General features: G+C 41.5%; 1 protein-coding gene across 2 annotated transcripts in view; it reads right to left on the bottom strand.

The window, feature by feature from the left end:
- Positions 1-5,608: 5,608 nt before the first annotated feature.
- Positions 5,609-25,418, bottom strand: part of Ryk (receptor-like tyrosine kinase) — a 41,381-nt gene continuing 21,571 nt past the window's right edge. For both annotated transcript variants that reach the window (XM_013028220.1, XM_013028221.1), the window contains exons 8-14: positions 23,906-23,992; positions 20,122-20,191; positions 15,201-15,333; positions 14,051-14,160; positions 13,751-13,910; positions 7,430-7,566; positions 5,609-6,365 (exon numbers count right to left, since the gene is read on the bottom strand). In XM_013028220.1, coding sequence (XP_012883674.1) covers positions 6,254-6,365; positions 7,430-7,566; positions 13,751-13,910; positions 14,051-14,160; positions 15,201-15,333; positions 20,122-20,191; positions 23,906-23,992 — 809 coding nt within the window. In that variant the 3' untranslated portion in view covers positions 5,609-6,253. The remainder of the gene's footprint in view (positions 6,366-7,429; positions 7,567-13,750; positions 13,911-14,050; positions 14,161-15,200; positions 15,334-20,121; positions 20,192-23,905; positions 23,993-25,418) is intronic.

The following is a 25,418-nucleotide window of genomic DNA, read 5'->3' as shown; positions in this document are numbered from 1 at the left end:
TATTTTGAGTCAAAGGCTGTGTGGAGTCAACGGTGTTCAAGTCCCTGTTGAGTTACCCATTTTCTTGGAACCTGCTGCAAACACCTTGGCAGCTGACAGATATGTTCCCAAAATGTTCTGTGCTTGAAGGAATGTGCGGTCCAGCCTCTTCTCCCACATCACTAGCACTATCACTCTGACGACTGCTGTTTTGTCTTTAACAAAGTCATTTTTTTTCTTTGTCTAGGCTTGTGGCAGCTTATAAAAATTAATTCCTCAGATGGGCTGGGAAGGTGGCTCAGTGGTAGAGCGCTTGCCTTGCATGCATGAGACCCTGGGTTCGATTCCTCAGCACCACATAAGCAAAAAAGAAAAAAAAAAAAACAGAAGTGGCGCTGTGGCTCAAGTGGTAGAGTGTTAGCCTTGAGCTGAAGAGCTGAGGACAGCATCCAGGCCCAGAGTTCAGGCCCCATGACCGGACCAAAAAAAAATATTTTTTGTTTAAAATTAATTCCTCCGAACACATGCTGGGTTGGCAATCTATTTACTTTCAGTTTCAGATATAAAGCTATCTACTGGGCTTAGTTCTTAAAATCTCCTAATTTGCTTTTTCATCCTCATCCCATGCCTATGTAGCTTGAACAAAAAGGCCAAATTTAAACATTTTTTGCCATGAGCCTTTATTCAGCTGATAAGTGTCCAGTCTTTGTTGCTGAAAAGCTTTTAAAGATTCTGTTGTTATCTTATTTAGTCCTTCAAAATACTTTTTTGTGCCAGTCCTGGGGCTTGAACTCAGAGCCTGGGAGTCACCCTAAGTTTGCACTCCAGGCTAGCACTCTACCACGTGAGCCACAGCTCTACTTTTGGCTTTCTTTTTTGATAGTTATCTGGAGGTGACTTTCCTGCCCGGGATGGCTTTGAACCAAGACCCTCAGATGTCAGCCTCCTAAGTAGCTGGAATGACAGACGTGAGCCATCGGTGCCCAGCTCAAAACAATTTCTTGATTCTTCAAGGCCCCAAATATTTTGGGATGTCTCTAATTTCACTTCTACTTTTACACTGGATGGATCTCTCCTGAATGGTTATCATCCATGTAGTATCTTGCCGGCAGAGCCAACAATATTGGTATCAAGGGTTGGTGGTGCTGGCTGTGGTGTGTAGTGGTGGTGGTGATAAAGTCTTTATATCTGGTAAAGAGAATGCAACTGGGTCAACGCAGGCCACAAAAGCTGGGTCAGAGGCCTTGAGAGAACTAGAGCCAAGGGACTGAGAACAGAGTAATAAACTTCGTTCCCAGTAAAGGAGCAAGCTGTTCATTGCAAAGCTAAGGTCTTGGAAGAACATGAAAGTGGGTCCGATGTGCAATTAAGTCAAAGTCACTAAGAAAACCCTCTAGGCAAGTGAGGATCCGAGGAAAGGTTTTTCCATGCTATCTTCTCCCCTCCTTCATCCAATCAACCCCACTGTCCTCCTGACACTCCTCCCCCCTCAGGCCGCTCTGCCTGGCTCCCTTCCTTGGCACCTATCTCTCTTAAGTTGCCTCTACCTGCTCGATCCATAGCTATCCAATCTGCAGGTCCTCAGGCCAGGAAGTCAACTATCTCAGCCAGAAGGTGTGCACAAAATTCCAGAAGCCTTTGCACTGGGTTCTCAGGCACTTGCCTGGGGAAAGAAACAAGAATATCAGCTCCCTTTTAAGTGTCCCACTAAGAGGCACAGATTTCATAGCCCACAGGGATAGAGAAGCAACCAGGGTCTTCCTGGGACAGCTGTGGTTGTAGGGAACAGCAGGGCTTTGGTCCCTGGGGATGAGGGGCTGGCAGTTCGATAACATTCTCATCAGGCTGTCCTGTGGGGGGCCACTCTGCCCACGGACACTTCACCGGGGTACCCGCTTCACCTCTTAGGCAAGACCTACTTCTCACTCACACACCTCTTCTAGGTTTTAGCAGTGAAACAGTCAGGTAACATGTCTGTGGTTGTTTTATGGTTTACCAAGGCCCCTCCCATCCCTCTGTTCCCCCGACTGGGCCTGTTACAGGCCAGGGACCTGCCCCCCAAGCAATATCAGAGTGCTTATTTTGGCATTGGATTTGGTTTGGATTTTGGAGGCACACTACATCGAGAAATACAAATTGTATTATGCTGGGCCAACTTTCTGGAGTCTAGATGAGTAAGGAAGGCCTTGGGAATGCTACCTTCGTGTCTGGAGGCACTAGGCTCCTGGGTTACTTTCAGGGATCATCCTTGAATAACAGTGGTTATTGTTGACCTGTCAATCACTTCCAGCCTCAAGAATCTCATAATGAACCCTCCCTCCTTTGGACTGCACTGTGAGAAAGCAGCATATATTCATTTAATCTACTCTTTGTCAGAGCTGATACCACTACAACCAATGTGGAGAAAAACATCATAACCAACCAGGGCAGTACCTTGTGGCCAGCAACAGTCAGCTCTACTTTTCCTTATTCTGGTCAACCTCAAGTTTCCCTTGGTATAGGCTTCCAACTCTTTATAATGCTTATAAGCTCCTAATCAACCTCTCACTCCCACCCAAAAGTACCATCTCTTGCATCATCAGAGATACTTGAGAGTTGATTATTAAATAGAGTTGATCAAATAGAAGTGATTGAAATAACCTGGCCTGTATTTGCAAGCCTTTCCTCTCATCCCAATGGTATAAGTAGGTACTCAGACCAGGGAATTATGATCACGCTTCCACTGTGTATTATTTGTGCACACTCTCTAAACAGGATAAAAATGGGAAGCTAACTCCACAATAGAGTCACGATCACGTGAGACAGCTCACAGTATAGTGCCTTATGTCCTGTGAGCAACAGTAACTTACCATTATCATTACTAAAACATCCCCACCCAAAGGAAGCCTTTTACTTACCTCCACAATAGAGTCTAAACTTCTAAACATGGGGTCCTCATGACACATGTGCTGTCTGCCTCTGCAACCTTACCTCCTGCCACTCTGCCTAGAATAAATACTATGCTCCAATAATAGTAAACTGTCGGGCTGGGAAGGTGGCTCAGTGGTAGAGTGCTTGCCTCGCATGCATGAGGCCCTGGGTTCGATTCCTCAGCACCACATAAGGAGAAAAAAAGCTGGAAGTGGCACTGTAGCCCAAGGGGTAGAGTGCTAGCCTTGAGCTGAAGAGCTGAGGGACAGCACCCAGGCCCAGAGTTCAGGCCCCACGACTGACAAAAAAAAAAAAAAAGTAAGTAGGGGTCTTGACTACAGAAAAGTACCAGTTAATATCTGTAAAAAAGTTCTTCTAGCCCCAACTTGTATCTAGCCAAAACGGCTTTGATCTGACTATAATGTCATCTTCAGGATATACAACACTCGGTATGTTGTGTTTTGAGTTCTGTATTGGAATTTCTAGGCTGTGTTCCTCTGCCCTCTGCCCCGTTCCTATCGCACAAGCCAAGTGACTTCACTGAAAGGTGAGGTGCAGCTTTACTTCACTTGACAGGAACTCAGGGTCAGCCTGGCAGAAATGTCTGGTGGTAAATGTTCCCTATGGGCTTCTCACTGCTTCTGGGAAAGCAGGAAAAGGAAGAGAAGAGCCTGGTCTGCCAGACACCGTGGAAACCTGGATTGGCGTCACTCCAAGAGGCTTTCCCTGCTCCACCTTTGCCGGCCACTTCAGACCTCTCTGAGTTCCTCAGCTTGCTTCGTTGCCAGCCCTGGCCTCCTGCCCGTGTGTCCTATTACCCTTTGGAAGGAACTTTAGCTCCTGTCCCATGGGATGTGACTCCGTCAGTGTATTTAAACAATGTAAGATTCAGAAGCAGATATAAATATTAGTTTTTCCATAGCTCCCTTGCATAGCATTGTGTTTTAGAGATGAAGAGATTGCAACCTAACTCTCACAAGTTTAGGAAATGGGATTCAGTACCACTTCCCACACAAAGGGAAAATAAGGTCTTTCTCTAGTTTATTTTTTGGTCGGTTGTGGGGGCTGAACTCTGGGTCTGGGTGCTGTCCCTCAGTTCTTCAGTTCAAGGCGAGCGCTCTACCACTTGAGCCACAGCGCCACTTCTGGCTTTTTCTGCTTATGTGGTGCTGAGGAATCGAACCCAGGGCCTCCCTCATGCACTGTACCACTGAGCTACCTTCCTAAACCCTTCCTTTTTTTTTTTTTTTTTTGTCGGTCATGGAGCTTGAACTCTGGGCCTGGGCACTGTCCCTCAGCTCTTCAGCTCAAGGTGAGCGCTCTACCACTTGAGCTACAGCGCCACTTCCGGTTTTCTGGTAGTTTGTTGGAGATAGGAGTCTCACGGACTTTCTTATCCCAGGCTGGCTTTGAACTGTGACCCTCAGCTCTCAGCCTCCCGAGCAGCTAGGATGACAGGCGTGAGCCACCACCGCCCGGCTTCTACTTTCTTTATGAGCCCATTATGGTCTCTAGCACAGTCTCTTGTTCTCCAGTTAATCAGTCTTCTTTAGATGTATACTATGTAAATTTGTATCAGTACAAATGTTAACCTCCCCTGAGTACAAATATTGTCTAAATGAAAACATGAAATAAAGTCTAATAACTTCTTATGACATATTACTAAGTAAATGTTTAACTTTTTTTTTTTTTTAAATAAAAACCTTTCCATGGCCCTGCTGATAAGACTGATGTCCTGCTGGTGCAGGTACCTGGGCTCTCTGGATGAGCCTGTGCATAGCTTGTGCTCAGTGGCCCGCTGGGACTCCTTAGGCAAGCCTGCTTTCGGGTCGCCTAGATGCCCTCTGCACTTGGGACACTAAACGTCCATCACCCGCTCCCCAGCCCCGGCGACTCCGTGGCAGCTCCGGCCTGGTCAAACCAGTGACTTTCCTCAGGCACTGGTTCAACCACATCCGTTCAAATAGTCTGAATCCCTTCGGGTTTATGCTGTGTTGAGTGTCCTCCCTTACTCCTCGGGTGCCATTCAGAGATTCCTTATGTCCTGTAGTCACTCTTTTGCGCTAAGCAGTAATTCTTTATTATAGAACATCACCTGTTTAACCTACAAAGGAAAAAAAACACCAAAAATATTTTCAACACCGCCGTACTATAAAACAAATCCTTTAATTTTTTAAAATGTTTTATAAAACAATTTTACACTTAAGCCAGCCTTGAAGATAAGCACAAAATTTACCAGTTTACAAAATAAAAACAAAAAACAACCAAACAAAAACAAAAACCCACAACAAACTCAGGCACCCACACTGTGCATAGCACGATTCTAGGTGCAATAAATGGGAATCTTAGCCTTAGAAACGTGATTTCACTTTCTGGAACTGCACCGTCTCCTTTCCCAGAGAGTAAAAATAAATAAAGTCCCCGCTGCTTCCGCCTCATCTGACCCTCTTCTGGCTCACAGGAAAGCAAATTTCTAAGAACAATTTTGGATGCTTTTATATTTTTGGGTCCAGTCGTGGGCCTGAACTCTGGTCTTGGGCACTGTCCCTCAGCTCTTCAACTCAAGGCTAGTGCTCTACCACTTGAGCCACAGTGCCACTTCTGGCTTTTTTTTTTCTTCTGCTTATGTGGTGCTGAGGAATTGAACCCAGGGCCTCTTGCATGCGAGGCAAGCACTCTACCACTGAGCCACCTTCCCAGCCCTTCTAAGAACTTAAGATGCGATGAACTCAGTACCTGCTCCTCTTAGAAAGCAGAACTCCATTTTCTCTAATACAATAGAAATAATTTCCACATAAGGTTGGTCTGTTCCTCACAAGCATTTTTAAAAATGCCATTTCTCTCTAGATTTTCTTCCTGATAGCCTTTTTTTCTTTTGCAAAAAGCAAATCAACTCATCACTTTAAGCTGTTTTTTTTTCTTTCCTGAGAAAAGTTCTGCATCTTTGAAGACAAACCATTCCCGAGAGTAGTGATAAAAATATTCAACTTTAAAGGTGAGTCACCTATGTTACCTCAATGAAGTAAAGACATACAAAGCGGTTGGCACTAAGATAGCTATTCCAAGTATCTGTGTCTAAACAATTTAAAAACTTTATTTTGTAAGAATGCACCTCTAGTCCAAAGTAATTATGCTTTAAAAAATTTTTGGCCAAAAAATTTACAAAACCCCTTTCAGTACGACCTAATAAAAGTGATATTTAGAAAATACCCCACATTATTAAGTTTCTCTTTAAAAAGTTCCGACTCTAGATTATCGGTAAGGCACGGTGTTCTGGAAGACAGACGTGCTTCTGCTGGCACTGCGTGACGTTCCAAGCCTCCACGGCGGCCATCTTCTTCTGACGAGATGGGACCCCGCAAAGTCAGACGTAGGCTCCCAGGGCGGCGTGGAACTCTGTGAGACACTGGACCAGCTGTTGAAACTTGGGCCTCTCCTCCGGATCTAAGGCCCAGCAACAGGCCATGACAGCAAATCTACAGTAACAACAATAGCAAAACCGGCTCATGATCACATGGCACTTCCTACCTTTCGGTTGATCTGATGTCAGTTATGCTCGCTATCCACAGCGATACGGAGAAGATAACGTTAAAAATAGATCAATTTGCTGGGCGCCGGTGGCTCACACCTGTAATCCTAGCTACTCAGGAGGCTGAGATCTGAGGATCTTGGTTCAAAGCCAGCAGGAAAAGACCGTGAGACTCCTATCTCCAATAAAAACCACTAGAAAGCTGGAAGTGGCGCTGTAGCTCAAGTGGTAGAGCACTCGCCTTGAGCTGAGGGACAGCGCCCAGGCCCAGAGTTCAAGCCCCATGACAAAAAAAAAAAAAAGATCAATTTTACCACATGTTCACAGTTCAAGAGTGGAAAAAGAAGCTAAAAGGAATGATCTGGCTAATACATGTGGATTTCAATTCTTCACAGTATCATAACCAAAAGACTTCAGCAGATATGTGTATACATGTGAGACAGCTGAAGTAACAACTTGTGTTGTCCTGTAAGTTCTGAGAGGAAGAAGCTGGAAGTGCTATCCAGGAACCCTGGATATAGCTGCTGCCCTGCTCTGTTCAGCCCCTGCCACCCCATACCCATGATATGTGAGGTTAGTCGTGTGATGAACGCAGGAGGCAGAAGCAACTATGTCCTCACTAGCCCAGAGCATCGTCCCTAGGCATCCACTGCCAGGTGTCAACGTGACAAGGCAGGGTGCCGATGAGAAAGGCTCTGAAGACACTCGTTCTTAAGTCTGTTAAGCAAGTTAGGACGAAACTCTTGTCATTTTTCTCTCCGTTACATTCTACTCTCAGACTGCTCTGTAGCACGCATATCACACGCCACAAATGCAACAGGCCAGGTGCGTGAAAAGAGTGAGAGAATGTGAGTGTGGATTGTACAAGTGCCCAATTCAAGTCTAAAGTGTCAATATTGTCAAAGGGTAGGCTTCCATATCCTGTACGAACACGGAAGCCTGCTCTTTTTCTTTTATGACAATGAAGTAGATGGAATAAATTTCGTGTCTTCGAGATCAAGAACAACTCACAGTTCGTCAGGACAGTTGATGGGCTGGGCTATCCGGTAGCCATCTTTCAGGTACGCGGCCATCTCAAAGGGGTCGATGTCCACGTAGGGGGTCTGGCCCAGGGTCATGAGCTCCCACAGCGTCACTCCGAAGGCCCACTGAAAAGAAGAGCAGTGGCACAAAGAAGTGGCATATAAAACAGCTGCCTACGGACAGCTACAGGCCCCAAAGAGCAGTTCCACTTAACTCTCAAGAAAGCAGAATATTCGTGTTTATAAAAGTCTACAGCTGACCATCACCGCAGATAGTTATGAAGTGGAAGCAGAAGCTGAAGTCTGGGACCATGGCTAAGCTACTAAGACCATAACTAAAAAACAAAAGCAAATGAGTTGGGGTCATATAGCTCAATGCTGGAATGCTTCCCAGCAAGCAAGCAGTCTCAGGTCCAGCATCTCAGGACCTAGAATCGTTTTCGTTGACAGTCATTATCAGTAGAGCAATGCCCAGTTCATACTCTGGGAGGAAGGGGGAGAGAGAGAATAGGTAGATGGACATATAATTTTAACATCCCCAGTGACTTGGCACCTACTACAATTTCCTTTAAATTTACTGGGGTATTCTATTCCCTTTAAAACGCTAAGATGATTTCAAGCCTCATGCTTTGACACCACCAACACAAAAGAATCAACACTATTTCAAATTAATAAAAGCTAAATGGCAGTGTGTGCTTACATCCAATTATTTTCCTATTTTAAAATCTTATTCTGAGTTGGGCACTGGTGGCTCACGCCTGTCATCCTAAGCTACTCAGGAGGCTGAGATCTGAGGACAGTGGTTCAAAGCCAACCCAGGCAGGAAAGGCTGTGAGATTCTTATCTCCAAATAACTACCCCCAAACTGGGAGTGGAGCTGTGGCTCAAAGTGGTAGAGCACTAGCCTTGAGCAAAACAAAACAAAACAAAACAAAAAATAACACCACAAAAATTCACTCTGTGGTATCTTACAACTGATAGTGCATAGGAAGGATAAAACTTATCTTCTAAATAGTGTCTAAGTTCTAGAGTGGATAATTCGCTACACAGATAAACTGAGAAGGCTGACTGAAAAAAGATGTTTCCATTCCTTCTTCATGAGACAGGGGGGAGCTGGTTCTTGTCCACTGACCATGGCAGAACTAAAGGAAGAAACAATTTATATTTTGGAGGAAGAAACAACGGGAAATGGTGACAAGGAAATACTGGTACTGGGAAATATTGGCAGTGGTAGCTAGAAAGTAACTCCATGGACAATGGAGATAAAGCATAACATCTTTTGACTAGGACAGACTCTTGACAGTCCTGCTAGGTAATGCTGACCTGGAGCTATCCACAGGTAATGTAACAATACAATGTGACAGGCTAACTAGTAACATCACTTTTCTTGAGCTATGGCTATAGCATAGCATTTGCCCGGTATACTCAAAGCCTGGCACTGGGGGGAAAAATTACCTCTTTCACCATATTTGGATATTATTACTGCTAGTCCCCTAAGATTGTCTTGTACGGGCTGCAACATTTAAAAATACTACGAAAAAGAGAACAATCAAGCTCAAAGCTACACTGCACGTTCATTCCTTTAAAAACCAACAAAAGTGATTCATTACATGATGTCTAATCAATCACTAAAAATGAAAGCTCATGACCAATGAGACAAGGATGATTTGTGGAAAATTGTTCTCTCAAGTCTTCTGATAACTAAATCATTTAAAATCTAGACAGACCTATTCTATAATTCCCTTCTGTTTGACGTAGTTGGAAAGTAAGCAGTAAGAAGGTCAAGCTAATTTTTCCCGAATTTTGTGAGAGATTTTGGCTATATCTATTGAGAGGACATTTATAGACTAACAATGTTTTTGCTGTTGTTGTTTTTGGTGTCAGATCTAGGGCTTAAACTCAGGGTCTGGGCACTGTCCCTGAGCTTTTTTTGCTCAAGGCTAGTGCTCTACCAGTTGAGCTACAGCTCCACTTTCAGTACTTTTGGTGCTTAATTGGAGATAAAGAGTCTCACAGGCACTTTTCTGCCCAAGCTAGCTTCAAACCATGATCCTCCATATCAGCCTCCAGGATGACAGGCGTGACCCACCAGCGCCCAGCTGGTATACTGACTAAAGTTGAGGTCACTTAATTAAGAGATTTCCAGTCAAATTAAAATGCCAGACTGGCTTCAGTACATGATTCAGTCACACACACACCCCTCCTCCAGCAATATCCAGTTCTGCTTTCCACATCTTCAGTTACTCTCAATCAGCTATAGAAAAGTTAACTCTGCCCTGTCTGGAAGGGGCTCCCACCTCAAGGAACCTGCCTGCCTGGCTGTGGTGCTGCCAGTGGCAGAGAAGGCAGAATACCCAACTAGAGAATTATTCTCGACTCTTCAAAGTTTAATGTCATTCGCTTCTTAAGAGTTTGGACTTACAATCGTGTTTTCTTTTCTAGTTCTGCCTTTGGGGACAGATAAATTTGTCCCTTCACTGTAATTCAGAAGCGTATAACTTACCTAGTTGCCCAGGTTCAGAGCAAGAGAAGAATTTTGCTACAGACAAACCATATCTTGAGGCTCACTAACACCAGACAGAAAACATTTAGATGAGCTTTTAGCTTTTACATTTTAGACTCAGAAGCTAGTGGTCGAATGAGTTCAGACTTTCAAGGCTAACAGTCGAGGGAACAAATACATTGTACAGGTGAAGAGGATGTGAATTTGGCAGACCACCAGTGAAATGTTACAGACTAAATGCCTTTGTGGAATGATTAATTAGGTCACAATGGTGGAGATCTTACTCAAGAAAATAAGATCGGTGCCTTCTCAAAAGACTCCAAAACGAGGCGCCAGTGGCTCACGACTATAATTCTAGCCACTCAGGAGGTTGAGATCTGAGCATCGTGGTAGAAGCTAGCCCTAGCAGAAGTTTGTGAGACTCATCCCCAATTAACTAACAAAAAAGCCAGAAGTGAGGTTGTGGCTCGAGTGTTAAAAGGGCCAACCTTGAGCAAAAAAGCTACGGGATGGCATCTGGGCCCCAAGTTCAAAAACTACTCTAGAAAGCTCCCTCATTCTTTATGCCATGTAAGGACAAAAAGATGAGTAAGAGCAAGTGTAACATCCTGAAAGTGAAAGAGCTACAGAAAATATACTAAGGACAGCTACTCAATCAATGAGCAACCGTTTGGCTCTGAAGACTGATATTCCTAACATAAACTATGGGAAGTGGCACTGTAGCTCAAGTGGTAGAGCACTAGCCTTGAGCTGAAGAGCTGAGGAACAGCGCTCGGGCCCAGAGTTCAAGCCCCATGACTGACTAAAAACAACAACAACAACATAAACTATGCTCTTCATTCCATGGAAGTATCAGGTCAATTAAAATGATAACACTTAATAAAGCAAAATAGTATCTTGATATTATTAATATCATATCTTAAAATTTTTTGTGTCGGTCTGGGGTTTGAACTCAGGGCCCCGGCGCTGTCCCAGAGCTTTTTTTGTTGTTGTTCAAAGTTAGCACTCTACCACTTGAGCCACAGTTCCTCTTCCATCTTTCTTGGTGCTTAAGTGGAGATAAGAGTCTCACAGACTTAGCTGCCCTCAGCTGGCTCTGAACCACAATCCTCAGATCTCAGCCTCGTGATGGTGAGGACTACAAGCGAGAGCCACCAGTGCTCCTTCTTATATCTTAAATACTAAGGTCTGAAAAGATCCTTTACCTCTAAATTTTTCTTAATGCCTGTCATTTCCTCTTAATTTAGTACTTAAATAGGAATCTAAGATTTCTGATGTATAAATTCTTTCACCATGAAGGAAATAACTACTAGGAACCAAAGCATCGCTCTAAAAACAACAAGAAAAGTTTTCTGCACTTTGGTACCTCTAGCTTTCTCTGTGATACCACAGTAGTTCAACAACTACTCCTTGTGGTGTTTTATAAATCTGAAGGTTTCTTCAATTGTGCTAAGGAAATAGGGATGACCGTGGTACTGAGCAAATAAGAATAAGAAGTAATATTTGACAGATGCAAGCTTGGGATCACTTCACAAATTCTCTTCCTTCTGGGTGGTCATTAACATCCACAAAAAAATAAAGGCTCAAAGGGACACATTTTTATATCCTAAAAATCATTCAAGGCTTTAAAGTATCTCTTCATAGCCATATGCCCATACTGATAAGAATTCGCAGGAAAGGTGTTTCTTTGACTTGTTTTTCCCAAGAAAAGCTTTATAATACTACATAGTAAGAAAAGAAAACCAACAACTGTGCTGTTCTGATTGCATTTAGTCTGTTAATAGGAAATAGTTATTTTAATAGCAGTATTACACGAATTGGTATGATTAGCCAAAGGGTTCAAAGAAGACATAAATCAAATTCTCAAGGGAAAAGAAAGTCACACACACGTACAAAAAAAAAGCCCAATGATTGTACCCGAATCTGTTGAAAACAATAAAAACAATCCAGACATCAAGAATGTCTTGATTAGGTCACATCTTGGAATAATATCAGAAAGACATTTATAACCAGTCAAATCAGTTATACATATATTTCCTAAACCCGAAAGTTAAAAGTCGATGTTCCCATTAAGAGAATCTTGACATATTGAAATATTGAAATCTTTCCAGTAATAATTATTAAAGCAAAGCCTAGAGATGTAATATATTATTTTTAAGACAGAGTACATCAATCAACCTCTGTTCTTTTAATCCACTAAGGCTATAGAAATCTGTTATAGCGGTCCATGGAAACTAATGTATGGGGAAGACCGCATACCAGTGAATGTAACTAATGGAATAGCAGAATTACTGTTTAGTATAACATACCATTAAAAGAGAAAGCCTTAAAGTGCACAAACTTTGAATATTAAATAATAAAATACACTGAGACACCAGATACATTTTAAGCCTAAATTGACACTTTGGACCAAATTATTCTAGAAGATTTTACATGTAAAACATTTGATGGTATCATTATGGAAGAGGACTGTTTTTATTTTGTCGGTCATGGGGCTTGAACCCTGGGCCTGGGCGCTGTTCAGCTCAAGGCTAGCGCCCCACTACTTGAGCCACAGTGCCACTTCTGGCTTTATCTGCTTATGTGGTGCTAAGGAATTGAACCCAGAGCCTCACACATGCAATGCAAGCACTCTACCACTGAGCCACCTTCCCAGCCCTGTAAGAGGACTTTATAAGCAAACGTTTTACCTCATATTTAAATAGACAGATATATTGTACAGCAGCCATGAGAATGGAAAATCCGTCATTGTCCCCCAAGGATCAAACCCAAGGCCTCGTGCTTGCTGGACAAGCGGCTCTGTCGCTTGACCTCTGTCCCAGTCCTTTTTTACTTTGTTTCTGAGATATGGTCTCACTGATTGTCCAAGTTAGTTTCAATCTCGATATCCTCCTTTCTCTGCCTCTAGAGCAGCTGGGAAAACAGGCATGCCCAAACATGTTGCACAGCCCATGAAGAATAATCTAAACTAGACTAAGACGTAACAGTAATTAAAAAAATAAAATGAGGGCTGGGAAGGTGGCTCAGTGGTAGAGCGCTTGCCTTGCATGCATGGGTTCGATTCCTCAGCACCACATAAACAAAAAGAAAAAAGCTGGAAGTGGCACTGTGGCAAGTTGTAGAGCGCTAGCCTTGAGCTGAAGAGCTGAGGGACAGCGCCCAGGTCCAGAGTTCAGGCCCCACGACCGGACCCAAAAAACATTTAAAAAAATAATAAGAAAAAATAAAATAAAATGACAAAGTAAATGTGGCTTCTCAAACAGTACAACACCAAGTATAAAGAATTTATATAGCCAAGTGACGGTGGCTCACACCTGTAATCCTATCTACTCATGAGGCTGAGATCTGAGGATTGTGGTTCAAAGCCAGCCCAGTCAGGAAAAGTGTGAGACTTTATCTCCAACTAGCCACCAGAAAAAAAAAAATAAATAAAAAGAAGTGGTGCATGGCTCAAAGTGGTAGAGCATTAGCCTTGAGCAAAAAAAGGTTAGGGACAGTGCGCAGGCTGTGAGTTCAAGCCCCACAATTGACCACAAAAAAAAGGAGAAAAGATCACTTACTGTATCCTGTCTAACCCTCCATAGCCTCATCTTTAAACTGGGATGACAGTGCCTACCAAGGTTAGCAGCGCCCTCCCGTGGTAGATGTGAGGATAAAATGATATCGATCACATACTGCTGGGTCAACTTAGCAACTAATTACACTTGCTTCTCAAATGAAAAATTTTAGGGAATTATTAGATTTCAACGTAAAGCATTATAAAATAGGATATTCGTTCTGTTACTCTCTAGGGGTCCCCGCACTTACCACATCGCTAGCACTGGAGAACTCATTATTAACCAGACTTTCGAGAGCCATCCATCGAACTGGCCTGTTCTCATTGTCCCCAAGACAGTGGTAGTCCATGGGGAACAAGTCTCTGGAGAGGGCATTGTCTGTGATCTTAACTTGAAGGGTGTCATCAATGCTAAAGGTAAAAAAATGACCGTCAGAGGCAATCCGGCTATCGCGGTTAAGACTCGAACACAACCCGAGACCTACTGTGACCTCTGGACCTCAAAATCCAAGGAGGACTGCCCAAGATGATGACAAACTCATGGCACCTACACGCAGTTCCTGGCAGCCAGGTCCTTGTGGATCACTTCCCTTCTGGCCAGGTAACTCATTCCGCAGGCAATCTGAATAGCCATGTCTACCAGGTCTTGTTGAGAGATTGCCTGTGGTGAGAGAAAGATGACAAAGTCTGTAGATGGTACAAAGCTTGTGCTAGTGGCTACTGATTTTATTCCATGAGCCTATTCTACCCCAAAATACTTGCACTCTTCAGCTCAAGGCCAGCGCTCTACCGCTTGAGCCACAGCACCACTTCCGGTTTTCTAGTGGTTTATTTGAGATAAGAGTCTCATGGACTTTCTTGCCCGGGCTGGCTTTGAATTGTGATCCTCAGATCTCAGCCTCCTGAGTAGTCACAATTACAGGCGTGAGCCACCATTGCCCAGCTTCCAAAATACTTTTTATCTATACACTGAGTATTAATTAATTACTTTGGATTTTACATGTCAGTACTAGAGCTTGAACTCAGGGCCTGGGTGCTGTGTCCCTCAGCTTTTTCACTCAAGGGTGGTATTCTACCCCTTGAGCCACGGCTCTATTTCTGCTTGTTGATGGTTAAATGGAGATAAGAGGTTCACAGTCTTTCCTGCTCAGGCTGGCTTCCAACTGTGATCCTCAATCTTAGCCTCTTGAGTAACTAAGATTATAGGCATGAGCCACTAGAGCCTGACTGTGGGGCTTGAACAGCCTAGGCACTGTCCTTGATCTCCAGTCGTCACAATAGAAGCCAAATGCCTCTGAAAAGTCTGTTCCCATACCTAGAAAGGAGGCCTAGGACAACAAGCGTCTTTGCAGAGTTCTCAGGAGAATGACTGGGATGGTGTTACAGACAGTTAGAGGTGGCTATGAATAAACATACAGTGAAATTACAAGGAAAAAACCTTAGCATCAGCTGAGTGTAAGGTAAGAGGTCCTTAGCTGGTTGAATGGGGTTTAGAATTAGACCTGTAAAAATACGGAAGCATACACCATCTTTGTTTTCCTTTAAATCAGCAGGCTATAAACATTGTCTGGCTCCGTTTCAGTTTCTTTTTGAAGATCTTTAAGCAGTGTATATCTAAGACTGTTAATATCTGATTATACTTTCAAAAACTATTATCATAAATACTAGCAAATAATTAGTATTTGGGCAAATATGTCTCACCTGAGGATTGTTGGCCTCTACTAATTTGCACTGCCGTAAAAACAACTTAAGATTCCCCCAATTCATGTAAGGCAGTACCACCATGGGCTTTTCTCCTTCTTCTATACACACGTGAGTGATAGGAAGAAGGTTTCTGTAAAATAGTAAGAAATTGGGAGAAAGACAGATGAAATCTAAAATATTTATTAGGGGCTTATTTTAAATAAACAATTTAAAACAAACAAAATCCCGAATATACTCAACATATTCATGATGAAGAAGTTTTCATTATAAATGCTCTGGTTTGTTTACAGCTAATTTACAAGTGTGCCCATAAATGTGCTTTCTTGATAGGTAAATCTTTACCCCAAACTGTGTTTAACATGGGGGGGAGGGGGAGCCACTTCAGACACTTAGAAATGACTTGGCCCTAAGAATAATAACACTATTACCATACTTTTTGTGTGTGAGTGTGTATACGTGTGTGTCAGTACTGAGACTTGAGCTCAGGGCCTTCTGTTCTTGCTTGACCTGACACTCTGGGCTGGGCTCTCTTCCACTTGGGCCATATCACCAGTCAAGCATTTTGTTAGTTGGAGATGGAGTCTTGCAGACTTTCCTGACTGGACTTGTTTCAAACTGTGATTCTCCTAGTCTCAGCTTTCTGAGTAGCTAGGATTACAGAGGTGAGCTACTTAGCTATGATCAACTTTTTTTAAATGTCCACACCGTGGACAATTAAAAAAAAAAAAGTCTTAGCCGGGCGCTGGTGGCTCACGCCTGTAATCCTAGCTACTCAGGAGGCTGAGATCTGAGGATCGCGGTTCAAAGCCAGCCCGGGCAGGGACCGTGAGACTCCTATCTCCAACAAACCACCAGACAACCGGAAGTGGCGCTGTAGCTCAAGTGGTAGAGCACTCGCCTTGAATTGAAGAGCTGAAGGACAGCGCCCAGGCCCAGAGTTCAAGCCCCACGACCGACAAAAAAAAAAAAAAAAAAAGTCTTGAAAAGTCCTTAGTCATACAAGATCTAGAATTAATGTATCTGAAAACTCTACCATTTAATATCTAGAAGACTTAAGCTTAGCTTTCATACTTGTAACATGAGGATCACACCTACTGAAAGAAGTTGTTAATCACGTGTGAAATAGCACTAAGCATGTAGATGATCTTATTCCTATATTTTAATTTTTATGGAGCACATATAAACATTTCAACCTATTTCATAATAATATTCCTTCCACTAATGTCTGGAAATAACTGCTAATTTTTTCCAAAGTTCTGTAACTTTTTTTTTTTTGGTCAGTTGTGGGTCTTGAACTCTTGAACGCTGTCCCTCAGCGCTTCAGCTCAAGGCCAGCGCTCTACCACTTGAACCACAGCGCCACTTCCGGTTTTCTAGTGATTTATTGAAGAGTCTCTCTCATGACTTTCCTGCCCGGGCTGGCTTTGAACCTCGATCCTCAGCCTCCTGAGTGGTTAGGAATACAGGAGTTAAGCCACCGGCGCCCAGCTTTTTATTTTGCCAGACCTGGGGCTTGAACTCTGGGCCTGGGTGCTGTCCTTGAGCTTCTTTTGCTCAAGGCAAGTCCAGTTTGGCCACAACACCACTTCCAGCCTTTTTCTGTGTATGTGGTACTGAGGAATCAAACCCAGGGCTTCAAGAATGCTAGGCAAGCACTCTGCCACTGAGCCACCTTCCCAGCCCGGTTCTGTAACTTCGTCCTAGTTATTGTTTCTTTTTTCATTAAGCTAGTAAACAGAAACTAACATAGTTTCCAAATATTTATATTCAATACTTTCTATCTTTTGCCATGAAGATAAACATTTAATAAATATTTGGAACACATAATAAGTCTTTGAAACATTCATACTTGAGTAAATTCTAAAAATGTTTAACAAAGAAGTAATATCAAATGTAAAAAGCTACTTGAACAAGGCTACTGTAGTATTAGTAGTAAAATGCCAATGCCACAAGTGCCCAGGAGTAGTAAAAGAATGACAGCACGTAACAATTCAGTGGTCACAAAGAGAAGTTTTTGAGTAAAAAAAAAAAAGGAAAGCAATATGGAAAATTCATGTTTACAGCACAACTTTAAGTACGGAAAGGAAAAAAACCTGCAGCAATATACCAAAAGTAAGAAAGGCATCAGTAGTTCACTACTAAGAAGGCTGAGATCTAAGGACTGCAGTTCAAAGCCAGCCTGGACGGAAAACCCCACGAGACTCATATCTCCAATGAATCACCAAAAAGCCAGAAGTAGTGCTGTGGCTCAAGTGGTAGAGCACTAGCCTTGAGCAAAAAAGCTCAGGGATAGTGCCTAGGCCCTGAGTTCAAGCCCATGGACCAGCACACACAAAAAAGTACCTATGTATATGTGTGTATGTATATAAAGAGAGGGTTGTTGTCTTTGACTTTAGGACTATATTGTCTTTCTGTATTTCCTACAATTTCTCTCAGTTGAGTATATATACCTTTTGCAAAACAGTCACTAAATTCTGGTGAGATGAACTACAATGGTAAATGAGAAACATGATATACTTTCTACATATTAATAATTCATTTTTTCAGTTTAACTACACAAGGTATCACACATAGCCAAGATGAACAATTAACCATAACCAGCTACAACCTTTAGAAGACATATACTTTTCCTCTGCCAGTGTTCATTATCAAATATTCCAATTCAGTACGTCACCCCACTCTGTTCCCTGAGGGTATCTTGGAACTGCCAGAAAGCCACACACCCTTAATCAGCCTAGAGGATGTTGCAAATGCTCACTTGAAACATTTTTCAGCCAAGGCACGTTTAGGGCTACAGTGGATATAAAATTGTTTCTTGGGAAAACCCTTGCTTTGTCTACATTTATCCCTGTCACATACTTCTTGGTTGATGGAGTGCAGACTTTTCATCAGGGTAAGAATACTGGCTAGGTGCAAAAGTGCTGGGTAGGATACGCTAGTGTAAAAAACACTTCTGGCACTTTCCCCCACCATCAACATAACAGAACATCACGCACTCTCAACACTGCCAAAAAGGGCGCTTCCAACTGATCACTTCCCAGTTCTTGTCAAAAGCCAAGAGGAGATAAAATGTGTTTGTTAGAAAATACAGCCTAAGGGATGATGTGTCCATCGACTCGTCTGCAAATGGTAACTTCTAGTCTTGTAATGTCAGTGGAAGGCCATGTTGTTGAGCCATATAACTAAAAGGAGCACCTCACTGTTCATCAACACTGGTAAAAACTTCTTTTTGAAGGCCCTTGGTTCCTTTTTTTTTTCAATGATATTAGGAAATATGAATGTTAGTTACATTCATCGTTGTCTGGAGTATATGATAAACCTATTGAGACATCTGCTTTGGAATCTGAAACTAAAGGAACTCTCCTCCCTCTCCCCCCATCCCATGTTTTGTTTTCTTCTGCGGCTGTGGTAGATCAACTTCTCATGTTTGCTGAAGCTGAGCTGTAAGGAATTTATATCCTATCAGAAACAGTTGCCTCCTAATTACCACAATGGCAAAAAGTGGTTTCATTTTCAATGCCAGTTGGTTGATTTCTTTTTAGGCCTTCAAAAGCCAAAGAAAAATACTGGGCACTGGTGGCTCACAGCTGTCATTCCTAGCTACTCAGAAAGCTGAGATCTGAGAATCATGGTTCACAACCAGCCCGGGCAGGATATACAGTGCTTTAAAAAGTCTGTGTTGACACTGACACTGCTACACATGCTGTATTTATGTCTCTCCTGGCTCAGAAGGTAAGACATTTTCACTACTTAGGCACAGAACTACTAGTATTTTTTTTAATTCATACAATGACTAAATGACACATATCCATCCAGTAAACCATTATGTGGTTTTTTTTTTTTTGGGTCCGGTCGTGGGGCCTGAACTCTGGGCCTGGGCGCTGTCCCTTAGCTCTTCAGCTCAAGGCTAGTGCTCTACCACTTGAGCCATAGTGCCACTTCCGGCTTTTTTCTTTTTACTTATGTGGTGCTGAGGAATTGAACCCAGGGCCTCTGGCATGCAAGGCATACGCTCTACCACTGAGCCACCTTCCCAGCCCCATTATGTGTTTTTTAAATGGAGACAGATTTAGTTATTGACATGAAAACCTAGACAAATTGTTTTATCAAGAAGCATGCTAGCTTTGTTAATAAATGAAACTAGGGGTTACTCAAGTGGTTTAGCACCAACGGTGAATGAAAATGCTAAGAGAATAAGGCTCTGAGTTCAAGCCCCAGTACTGCTCACACATGTATGTGCGCACACATGCGCATGCACATGTGCACAACTCATCTACACACACATAGAGCAAGCGAGGGAAAGGGGAAGAAAAGATAGACAGATTGACATCTAAACCTAGGTATCTTTTTTTTTGAGGGCGGGGAGGGCGGGGAGACAGGGGGAGCCTGACACTGGGACTGAACTTGGTACTGGATGATTCTGTTCACTGGCTAGTGCTCTACCAACTGAGCCATGCTTCAACCCCTAGACCTAGATTATAGACCTAAACATACATAAACACACACGCACTTATGTGAAATAAATATGGCAAAAATGCTAACCATCACTGCATCTAGTGTTTATTTTGGTTTTCGTGCTCTAAAGCTTAGTAGCACATATCTTTTAACCATTCTACTTTTAACCCTACCATTCTACTCTTTAAAAAAAAGAAATATGCCAGAAATATGTATCAGCTATCTCATCAAACCTTAGCTGGAATTATAGAAGTGGAGTGTTACATGCTACTTTTTATCCCTTCACTTGTAAACGGTACAATGAGAATGCATTTTACATTTATGTTCAGAAAAACAATATTAAAAACTTAAAAAACAGAAACGAGCTTCCATCTAGAACCTGCCACAGCACGGCGTTCTGTAAGGAAACAGCACAGAGGAATGCGGCACCCAGCATCCAGACGCCAGCGGCCTCTGCTCTCACCTGTGATGAAGACCTCGCAGCTTACAGCTCTCCGTGAGCATCATGGTCACCTGAATTTCGGAAGCCTGATCTACATAAAAAAGGAAATGGGTGGAGTGATAATACTATATACATAGGACCATATTTTCTACTGTTAAGACATAATTATCTTGGACTGTAAGCTAAATTCCCATTGAACGTTACAAGTAAATCTACATAGATCCAGCCTAAAGCTCAACTGCAGGAGTCTCATTGAAAATTAGAAATGGAGAAAGCTTCATAGGCAAAGGAGAAAAAAAGCAGTGATGGACCAGGAAATTATCTGTAACACTTAAACCATATAAAGGACTAATTTCCGTTTATCTCCTTGTTTAAAAAGAGCTAACACAAATCGGTATGGGGGGGGAAATGACATAGGTAGAGAGTGAAATCATATGGTTTACTGAGAAATGAAAATGCAAGAAACCAATACATTTGTAAAATCACTTCCAGCCTCACTCCTAAGTACAGGCATCCAAGTTACACTAGGAGGGCGCAAATTTAGCTGCCTGCCAGCCTGATTGAGAATGTGGAAATAGGCCCGTCAGCGGCGGCATGTTGGGGAGGTGGAGGAAGCAACATGCAACTAAAGCACACTCACATTCCCACCGGAATACTCTTAAAAAAGTATCCAACAACGGAGAACTACACTGGTGTAAGCCGGGCAGAGTAGCACACACCTGCATTTCCAGCACTCTAAAGGCTGAGGCAAGAGGATGCTAGTCTGGACTACATTGTGAGACTCTGTCTGAGCTAAGAAATATCAAACTTCATTTGTTTCCGAGTCTCTCGGAATTTCTTTTGGTGCTTCATCCCCTCTCTTCCATTAATCATCAGTATCCTCTCCCCTAAAACTTCTCTTAAAAAATTCTGTAGGAAAGCCGGGGCCCTGGTGGCTCACGCCTGTCATCCTAGTTACTCAGGAGGTTGAGATCTGAGTTTCGCAGTTCAAAGCCAGTCTGGGCAGGAGAGGCCGTTGAGACTTTTATCTCCAATAAACCACTAGAAAACCATTAGAAGTGGCGCTGTGGCTCAGGTGGTAGAGTGTTCACCCTGAGCTGAAGAGCTGAGGGACAGTGTCCAAGCCCAGAGTTCAAGCCCCATGACCAGAAAAAAAAAACACAAAAAACAAACAAACAAAAAACTTCCGCAGGAATGCAAAACGCATGAGTAGAAAGCCAAAGATTTGATCTGCTTGCTACTTTTTAGGAAAAGGAGTGCTCCACAACATCTGCTAAAATAGTAAAAACTGCTTAAGATTTGGGATCTTTTAGTAAATGTCAGAATGCACCTTTACTGCTCTTTGTATGATCTAAATAATTTTTAATGAAATTATGGTCACACTATTAGGGTCTGGGAGGATCTTCTGGAAGAATGAAAACTAGTTAATTGCTGGAGTTCCTTACCCAGTGACTGAGATCCTTACCTTCCTTTCAGCTGGTAAGGAGATCCAATACATGAGCAGGGATACCATTTTACATGTACTTTTCTTTGTGTTTTTTTCAAATCCTTAACTTTTCTAAGTACGGTCTATTAAAGAATGGACACTTGGCCAGCCACTGGTGGGCTCACGCCTGTAATCCTAGCTACCCAGGAGGCTGAGATGAGAGAATTATGATTCAAAGCCATCCTGGGCAGGAAAGCCTGTGAGACCCTTTATCTCCAATGAACCACCAAAAGGCTAGAAAAAGAGCTGTAGTTCAAGTGGCAGAATGCTAGCCTTGAGCAAAGAAGCTCAGGGACAGTGTCCAGGCCCTGAGTTCAAACCCCAGGACCTCCACAAAAAAAATCTTTTTTAAAAAAGGACCTTTGAATTAAAAATGACTTAAGAAAATTTTCAATGGGAGAAAAAAATAATTTTATTCATTTATTAAGAAAAAAACTTCCTGGATTTTTTTCTCTCAGTTTACTCCTTTGCCTTTTCTTAAAGTCTACTTTCAAGATATACACAATTGGAAGGAGTAGTATAATTTACATTCTAAAAATTACAGCAAAATGATTTTTTAAATTTTTTCCAAAATTGTAAAACTTTTGCAATTATTAAAGAAAATAAAAGATTAATGCCAGTAACTTTAAACTGACTCATTTATAATGGATATTTATAATGAATTTCCATTATCTCCGCATAAAATCTTGACTTTTTTTTTTAAAAAGCCAAACTTAATTTTCTGCATTTAAAAAGATTGATACTCTTCCAATTCTAATTGTGAAGCATGGGACAGAGCATATACAGAATAGTGAAGAAACCTTGTCCGCAATGTGTAGTTTCCATTTGAAAAATACATTCTGAAAGAATGAATCTCAAAGATATTCAATCATATTAAAGTATCTGATGATTCTGAGCCAAGTACCCTGGGTGCACTTCCTCTCTGTCCCATACAGAAACAATGACAATAACGTTGGCTAGGAACCCGCTGTGTTTTCATTTCCTCCCATTCTAATTTCAGTGGCCAGACAGAGAAACAACCAAAGGATTGTGACTCAAGTCTACATGGGAAGAGACATGGCATCTAGTAAAAGAGTCCCAGTATCCACATTGTGTGTTCGTATCGCTATTATTTCCTTTTCTCCCCCTATCCAGACTTAACCTAATTCTTCTTTATGAAAATCACTTTGGTTAATAAGTCAAGACTCACTGCAATTCACAGAATAGTTGCAAACACAGAAGACTTTGGAGAAATGTTTCCTTTAAAAAAAAAAAAGGTAAAACAAAAAAGTTGTTTTATATTTAAACTTATGGTTCAAAGTTTACATTTACAGAGTAATTGTAAACTACTGTCCAGAAAACCTACTAGGATTTACCTTATACATTTAAGAATGTTTTGGGAGCTGGAAAGAATGGGTTAACAAAACAAATACTATGAGCCACCAGTGCCCGGCTCTTTTTTTTTTAAAGACACATAGTTCTTATAAAAGTAATTTGGCATCTAAAATTTTGTCACCTCATAAAATGTAATTTGATCCTTCTCTCATGTTCTACACTTAAAGTGCTAAATTTATTTTTCAGAAATTAGTGTCTTCTTATTTAAATATATATCAGGAACTGACAAGACATTTAGCACCCTATATGTTACCACATTTTCTTATCAAACTAAGCAAAAAACAAAAACAAAAAGCCTAAAGACGCAACTCTGAAGAGAGCATTTGATTAATATGCATGAGGTCTGGAAATGCCTGAAATCCAAACCTGGCACCAATAAGACAGGAAGAAGAGTACAAGGAAGGGGACAGGAGGGAAGAAGAAAAGGAGGATGAAGCTTTTATGAATGCCAGTTTTAAGTAACTAAAGTCCTAACATTTTTAAAAGTCTATTTTACCAGAATTAGGTAATAAGCTATACACAAATAATACTGCATAACTGACAGGAAATCTGAGTTATTTATGTAAATTAATAAAAACTTAGGTGTCACATTCCAAAATATAATCCAAAAGGAGATTATGTGAAAAAGAATATTCTGCTCATGAAAATTAGATAGTGCTTAGAGAACAATTATACTTAGAGAGCAATATAGTAATATTTATCAAAGTTTCAGATGTACACATCCCTTGGACCAACAAGTTGGACTAATATTGAATAGATATTTAATGTCTTAATTTATAAACCTTCTATTTTCTAAGCCTAGCTTCTCAAAAGATAGCCTCATGTGAGCTAAATTAGCATGGACTATAAAAGGTCTGGCACATACTAGGAAACTGGGACAGAATTTTGTTGGCATGTGTCAAATTTCAGGAAAGCATTAAATAGTATGGAGGGAAAAATTCCTACCTTTAACTGTTTTTACAAATGTTTGTTTTCCTTTATGTGGATCTTTTTCATCTACTAAAATCCCATGGAAAATACGGCCAAAAGTACCTAAAAGGAAAGAAGTATTCTATGAGATTATATGAAATCTTCATAGTTATAACTTTCTGGTATAATTAACTTCAACACAGGGCAACACAAGGACATTTATTATCAACAATATTGTTCTAGCCCTAGAGTAAAATGACCCAGATCATTGTTATTAAATGACTGTAAGAGAGGTTCTTTGAAACTATAAAGTATCTTAACTTGTTTTTTCACACACCATATCTAAAATAAGTATACGGGAGCACTGGAGCTTGGTGAGGGTCTATCGATACGCGTTATTATTTATGAGTTTCTGAGATCAGCCTCAGAGCAACAATGAAAGGAGAAAAGCCGACTCTCTCTGCTGCTGCACAGATTTAAAAGGAGACTCGAAGGGGAGTATCAAAGGGCACAGATTTTTTTTTTTTCAAATGAATGATTGCTTATTGAGTGAACTCATGTGGTTATTTCTGGTTTATATTCATTTTAAGAAAGATAAATATATTAAAGAGTCATATGTATCTTACTATGTACTATAACATAGTTAAATATTTTGCTGTCATTGTAATAGAGTTCATAGCATAATTTTTTTTTTTTTGGTCGGTCGTGGGGCTTGAACTCTGGGTCTGGGTGCTGTCCCTCAGCTCTTCAACTCAAGGCAAGTGCTCTACCTCTTGAGCCACAGCGCCACTTCCAAAGGGCACAGATCTTAGACAAAGCTAATCTGGGCTCCATCCTTCAAACACTCACTATTTAGAGGGTCTTACATAAGTTGCTTAGATGCTCAAGTCATTGGTAAAATGTATTTTTAAAAACTAATAGTACGAAGAAACCTTTGGGATGGGAAGGGGGGTGGCTAAAATGAACTTTGAATGTAAGAAGGACACTGTTAGCAAGAAGCATCCTAGTGATAGTTCTAGCACAGGATCACAATAGCTCAATAGCTATGTATAGATGACCTTATAAAATGATGCTAACTGAAATGAACTACAAAATATGGAAACAAGTTTTGTTTCTTTTTCTTAGTGTACTGTATGAAGTTATTTTTCTTTTGTTTTTCCCCTTTTGGCTTACTCCCTGATATCACTGTTGTTGTTATTAATTTCAGTACCCAAATGGGAAGGGGAAATCACATAACTGGTGAAACAAAGGACAAAGGGTGAACCATTGCAACAGTGATACTCACAAGACACTGTGTTGGAAATGAACTTTACCATGTATAGGACAGGGGAGTTGGGGGGAGGGGTAACAGGAGAAAACGAGGGAGGGGGTAACAGTGAGTACAAGAATTGCACTCATTTCCTTACCTATGTAACTGTAACCCATCTGTACATTACCTTTACAATAAAAAAGTTACACCTTGTAAAAAGTAATAAATAAAAAACACATTTTGCATTTAAAAAAAGAAAAAGCTAGTGAGAACACAAGGCCCTTAGTTCAAGGCCCATTA

The sequence above is a fragment of the Dipodomys ordii genome, unplaced genomic scaffold, assembly GCF_000151885.1.
Source record: "Dipodomys ordii isolate 6190 unplaced genomic scaffold, Dord_2.0 Scaffold107, whole genome shotgun sequence".
In the NCBI taxonomy this organism is placed as follows: Eukaryota; Metazoa; Chordata; class Mammalia; order Rodentia; family Heteromyidae; genus Dipodomys; species Dipodomys ordii.
This window is presented reverse-complemented; position numbering and strand designations above follow the sequence as displayed.